The following is a 6,734-nucleotide window of genomic DNA, read 5'->3' as shown; positions in this document are numbered from 1 at the left end:
CTAATTTTTATATTGCGTTACTTGAACCGTTCTATCACTATTTCTTTAGTTTTTTACATATAATTCTACAATATATTTTACATACAGGTATAAAATTAATAATGATTTTTTTGTTTTTCAAATTTAGGTAACTTTATATTTCATGTTGCATCAAAGTTTTCTGGTGTCAATGTGACTTAAATTATTTGTGAAATTGATTTTAGCTTGGATATTAGTTACGTTACCTGTCCACAATTTTGTAAAACTATTTGGAGGGTGAATTAGCAAGTTTTAAACTAGAAAATAATTTGCATTAACATTTCCATCTTAGTTTTGATTTTTAGATATATGTTAATCTCAGATTTTACTGTACGATGTGCTTTTTTCAAATTTTAATTTTGCGTTATTTGACCCGTTCACTCACTACATCTCTTTCTTCTTTTAAACAATTTGTTTAAGTTTCCAAAAACACTTCACAATTTTTTATAGTAAAGAAAATGCTGTTTATTAATTGAATAAAAGTATACAAAAAAAAAAAATAATAAAACAAGAATGATAAAGATATAGAAAGTTCGTTCAGTATTAATGGTTTGCCGGTTCTGCGACGCGCAAGCAAACCTTTCCAATTGCAGTTTTCGTATAAAACGCACAGTTATATTATTCGCTAGCAGCACGAGCTATCCGTATTGAGATTCGGAAGGCAACTAACTAACGGAGAGAAGGCTTGCGATATCTGCTCGCCCTGCCTTTGTTCCTAAGGACGACCGTATAGCGTTACGGGAAGGCCCGATTTCTCCGAAGATTTATCAGTCGGTCTACGTGACCGGATATTCAGTCATAAATTTCTTATAGTAACAAAAGAAGAAGCAAAGTTTCTAAACACATGAAAACCCTTCAACGCACAAGCATCGCATTACATTTCTTGGTATTTTCTTTTTTCCTTAACATTCCGCCCGCCTCGTTTTCGCTGTGAACGAACATTTGCTTACGCTAGCATGTTTATGTTTCGGTTGCATTTAAATCATGATTTATTTCATTATCAGCAAACAATGGAACGATTTTAACTACAGGTCGCGTATAAGTGGTTGTTGCAGTTTTAACGGTTACCACGCGAACTTGACCGTCGGCTCCAGGGTGAATAGCAATAATACGCCCAAGGGGCCATTTCGAAGGTGCAGTGCCTTCCCCACGGATTAAACATAGAGTATTAATCTTTAAGTTTTTCATCGCAGCAGACCACTTATTTCTTACATTAAGCGTCGGAATATATTCATTGGACCATCGTTGCCAAAAGTGGTCTCGCATTTTCTGAATGAGTTGCCATCGCTTTAGCCGATTCTCAGGTATCTCTTGCAACGAAGGTTCGGGTATAGCATTTAGGGGTTGCCCTATTAAGAAATGACCCGGCGTAAGTGCTTCAAAATCTTCGGGGTCATCGGTGATAGGAAGCAAGGGTCTCGAGTTTAAGCATGCTTCTACCTGCGTCAAGAAAGTTGCTAATTCTTCATACGTCAGTGTTGCTTTACCGATTACCCGGTGAATATGAAATTTTGCAGATTTTACCCCAAAGTGGGGTGCACTGGGAGGATTGAAATGCCAAAGAACCCCTTTATTGGTTAGATTATTTTTAATCAATGAATCATGTGTTATCTGTTTTATAAAATTTCTAAGCTGTGCATCTGCCCCTATAAAATTTGTACCGCGATCACTATACAGATGAGCACATAATCCGCGTCTAGAAGTGAATCGCCTAAAAGCCGCTAGAAATGCTTCAGTTGTATAATCTGAAACGGCTTCTATGTGAACAGCTCGGGTAGAAAAACAAACGAAAATAGCAATAAAACCCTTATAGGCTCTTTGGCCTCTGCCCTTTGAGGTTCGCATCATAATTGGCCCAGCATAATCTAGACCTGTATTAAAGAATGGTGGTAACGGAGAAGTTCTCGCATGAGGCAAACTTCCCATAAGCGGGAAACATGCTGTTCCCTTCCAACGTATACATTTGGCGCATTTGTGTATGAATGATTTAACTACTTGGCGTCCGCCTAAGATCCAATATCTTTGTCTTATTGTAGCTAAGGTTAACTGCACCCCGCCGTGCAGTGTCATACGATGGCACTTATCAATTATTAATTTCGCAAAATATGAATCCTTGCTGAGAATGATCGGATGCTTTTGATTATAATTAATAGATGAGTGTTGCAATCGGCCACCTACTCGGAGTATCTCATTTTTGTCAAGAAACGGATTTAATTTATATAATGCACTTTGTCGCAATAACGTCTGTTTATTTTTAATAGTTTTAATTTCTTTGGAAAAAAACATATCTTGCGAATGCTTAATCCAAAGATTTTTTGCACTCTCAAGTTCGCTTAATTCGAGATCTTGATTTTGATTTTTATGTTCTCGTAATCTTGTGGGCCAGCGACGGCACCAAGCAGTAATATGCAATAATCGTGTTAGCGAAGAAAATTGCAATAGCATTTCATTTTCCTGATTTTTGTTTTCAACTATATGTACCCTAGCAGGTCGTTCCTCCTCATGTGTTCGAGGAATTTCTTGATGAAATAATCTCGCATTCAATTCATCGTATGGCGATAACCAAGCTGGCCCGGTCCACCACAGCGGGTGGCCTGCTAATTCCGATGGAGAAATTCCTCGCGACGCACAATCGGCCGGGTTTTCGTTACCGGACACGTGTTTCCACTGGGCATCAGGCAATGTTTCTTGTATCTCAGTTACTCTATTAGCTACATATGTTGTCCAACGCGAAGAATGACCCCGAATCCAAGCTAAAGTAACCGTAGAGTCGGACCATAAATAAACTCTATCAATTTTAAATTTGGCAGCAAGTTTTATTTTGTTTACTAAACGCACTAATAGAGCGGCGGCATTTAATTCTAATCGCGGTAAAGAAATAGTTTTTAAAGGAGCAACTTTAGTTTTTGATTGCAAGAGCGAAATTTTGGAAAAGTGAAAGTCGTCATATTCATCCGGACTAGTCCACGTTACTCGTAAGTAAACAACCGCAGCAATGGCTCTTTCGGAAGCATCTGAAAATCCGTGGATTTCTAAACTACAATTCGAGGCAAGACTATTTATCCAGCGAGGCAAAGCAATTTTCTGCAATTCAGGGAGTTCTGCTTGAAATTTTAACCAAAATTCTTGCTCCTCTTTCGGCAGAGGCTCATCCCAATCTAAGTTTTTTAGCCACAATGATTGAATAAAAATTTTCGCGCGAATTATAACCGGTGCTAGCCACCCAAGCGGATCAAACAGTTGTGCAACTTCTGATAGAATCTTTCTTTTTGAGTATATTTTTTCTGCAGTTATATGGATATGAAAAGCAAACGTATCTGTTCTAGGATTCCATTGCATTCCTAAAATCGGGTGTCCCTCAACGGATTGCCAAACGACAGGCTGATTTTGATGTTCCGTTTTGGGAATTATGTCTTCTATTAATTTTGAGCTAGCAGCCCATTTTTTTAACGGGAAGCCGCCCGCCATGCAAATTGCAACTAGATCCCTTATTAAAGCACGTATTCCGTTTACGGAACTTGCTCCGGTAAGAATATCGTCCATATAAGTTTCCGATTGCAACACGGAAGCGCCTATAGGATATTTTTCTTTTTCATCCTCTGCGAGTTGTTGCAATACTCGCAGGGCTACGAATGGTGCACAAGCAAGCCCATAAGTTAAAGTGTTTAACTGATAGTCGTTTACATTCTCAGCAGGGTCATAACGCCAGACAATACGCTGCATTCTTTTGTCCGCGTCGTCAACCAAAATTTGTCGGTACATTTTTTCTATATCCGCTACTATCGCAAATCGGTGGCGGCGCCAATTGGTTATTATAGCAGGCAATTCTGGCAGCAAATTTTTACCCGTCAGCAAAACTTGATTTAAACTTATATTTTGTGCCATCCGGGCGGATCCGTTAAAAACTACGCGAATCTTAGTTTTTTCTTCGACTGATTTGATTACGCAGTGATGTGGCAAATAGCAGCACACTTCGTCCGTCGGCGCGGGTGAAGTTACTTTAGTCATATGCTCAAGTTGTTGATATTCTGTCATAAATTCATTATATAATTTACGAATCTGCGGTTGCTTGCTTAATCGTTTTTCCAGAGCTTGAAGCATTTTAACAGCTATTGAGCGAGAGTTTTTAAAATTTGGAATCGCGTCCTTGTTCAAAAACGGCAATTGAATTATATAACGTCCTGTCTCATCACGGCGATGAGTTTCTACAAAATGTTTTTCGCACTCAATCTCTTCTGCAGTTAAGGCCGGAAGAGACAATTTTATTTCCTCCTGCTGCCAAAATTGCTTTACTAAATCGGACAAATCTATTCCCGTGGTGCATTTATGCACGGATACGCCCTTGCCGGTTGACTCTCCGCCCGCCGTTCCGGAAAGTACCCATCCCAACGCGGTTTTTATTGCAATCGGAGCATTTATATTTCCTTTACGTATTCCTTCTTCAAGGATAATAGCATATACTTCCGCGCCTAAAATTAATTCAATATTAAAAGAGGCTCGAAAATCTGGATCTGCTAACTCTAATCCGCTTAAATGTTGCCATTTGCTGAACATATTTTCTAAACTAACCCCGGAGGCGGTGAGTCGAGACAAAATTAACGCTGTAATTTGCAATAAAAACGGAGTCTTTGTTCCGGATTCTATCTTAAATGTTACTTTACCACGAGCATGCATATTTATTATTCCGCCAATTCCAAAAATAGGTGTTGAATCCGAAACTCGCGGGAGTTTTAATTTTTGCATTAAAGATTCAGAAGCAAGCGAGACTTCCGAACCCGGATCAATTAGCGCACGCACGGTATGTTTTTTACCAAATTTGTCCGTAACGAAAACCCTGGCAGTCGCAAGCAAAACTCGTTTTCGCTCTACGAGATTACGCAAGTGGAGAGCCACTGCTCCTTCGCTGCTGGTTCCGGCTGGTTTTTCGGTTGTTTCCGAGTATTTCGGCGGCGCCGTCCCGGTGTTGATGTTCCTGCCGCTGGATGCGTTGAACTCCTCTGAGGCTCGATGCTCGATGGCTCTGGGTCCGGTGGTACGATGCTCTGCGGCGGAGGCATTGATTCCGGTTCGCATACTTCCGGTTGAACAGGCCTCATGGATTGTTGAATGATGTCGTTCTTTACAATAGTAGCAGCTTCTGGTAGAAGGACACAGATTGATTCGGTGATTTCCGAAGCAGTTGAAACACAAGCGATGCTCAATCGCGAATTCTTTGCGCGCATTAGGCCCTTTTCTTTGAAATTCCGGGCAGCCCAGAATATAATGTTGTCCGTGGCACAAAAAACACGTGTTCGGCTTACCTCCGCTTTGTAACGGAGCTGGATTAGAAACAAGTGCTCGCGTAGCCCGAGATCCAGATGTAGTTTTAGACGATAAGTCACGTCCCGTCGGCTGGATTGCTTCCAAAGTTCGGAGACGATTTTCCATAAACAGTCTCAATTCCTCATAGCATGGAGGATCTGTGGTATTTCCAATAACCGATTCCCACTCCTTACGTGTGTAAGAATCGAAAAGCTCAATTATTCGATGCACAAATAAATCATTTTCTGCAACAGGCCTCTGGATTCCCTCTAAAGCAGCAACGGTCTGCAGCATTCCGTTAAAAATCTTTCGCAATTCAAATGCACTTTCTCCTTTCATTTTCGGCAAATTTGAGAAGGAGGTAAGCACAGAGCGCACAAGCAAACGCTTATTTTCGTAATGTTCCTGAAGCATGGTCCACACTCGTTCGTAATTTCCTGCAGTCGTCGGAATGTTTCGCGTTAATTGTTCCGCTTCCCCCTTAAGACTGCTTCTTAAGTAATGGAACTTCTGTATTTCTTGCAATGAACTATCAGCTCCTACCATTGACTGAAAAAGATCTTTAAAATTCGGCCAATCCTCAAAGCGTCCCGAGAAAGTAGGCAATTGCAATCTTGGTAATTGGCTTCGAAGAGGCTCCGAACTGCGCGGAGCTTCCGGTGTCTTTGACGATCCTGCTGAGGGCGACAATGTTAGCATCATTTCTTCCAAAGTAGCCCGCTGATTGTAATAAACCTCTTCCACGATTGCATAATAATCTTTCGTAATATAGGCATGGGTTTTCACTTGCTCCCAATATTCTTCTCTTAATTGATCATGAACCTTTTCGAATTTCGCCCAATTGGTATCCAGTTGGTTGATTCGAATTTCTATCGCACTGCTGGTTATCTTTGCTGTTCCCAGCTTACGCAAATTGTCTACGGCTCTTGCAATACGGCCGTGCAACTCCTGCTGGTTGTTAATTAACGTTTCGTGATTCTGACTCATCGTAAGGAACTTGTCGCAAACTTGAACAGTATAAATTTCGCACTGATTTACACTATCCGGCTCGAAGGACCAAAAAATGTTTAAGTTTCCAAAAACACTTCACAATTTTTTATAGTAAAGAAAATGCTGTTTATTAATTGAATAAAAGTATACAAAAAAAAAAAATAATAAAACAAGAATGATAAAGATATAGAAAGTTCGTTCAGTATTAATGGTTTGCCGGTTCTGCGACGCGCAAGCAAACCTTTCCAATTGCAGTTTTCGTATAAAACGCACAGTTATATTATTCGCTAGCAGCACGAGCTATCCGTATTGAGATTCGGAAGGCAACTAACTAACGGAGAGAAGGCTTGCGATATCTGCTCGCCCTGCCTTTGTTCCTAAGGACGACCGTATAGCGTTACGGGAAGGCCCGATTTCTCCGAAGA

At 40.5% G+C, this 6,734-nt stretch overlaps 1 protein-coding gene across 1 annotated transcript; it reads right to left on the bottom strand.

The window, feature by feature from the left end:
- Nucleotides 1–978: 978 nt before the first annotated feature.
- Nucleotides 979–6,306, bottom strand: LOC139109430 (uncharacterized). The gene has a single exon (XM_070668482.1). The coding sequence runs from the start codon at nucleotides 6,304–6,306 to the stop codon at nucleotides 979–981; it is 5,328 nt and encodes a 1,775-aa protein (XP_070524583.1).
- Between the last annotated feature and the right edge of the window lie 428 nt (nucleotides 6,307–6,734).

The sequence above is a fragment of the Cardiocondyla obscurior genome, linkage group LG17 (genome assembly GCF_019399895.1).
Source record: "Cardiocondyla obscurior isolate alpha-2009 linkage group LG17, Cobs3.1, whole genome shotgun sequence".
Classification (NCBI taxonomy): Eukaryota; Metazoa; Arthropoda; class Insecta; order Hymenoptera; family Formicidae; genus Cardiocondyla; species Cardiocondyla obscurior.
Note: the sequence above shows the minus strand (reverse complement) of the source record. Positions and strands in the feature narration are given on the sequence as shown.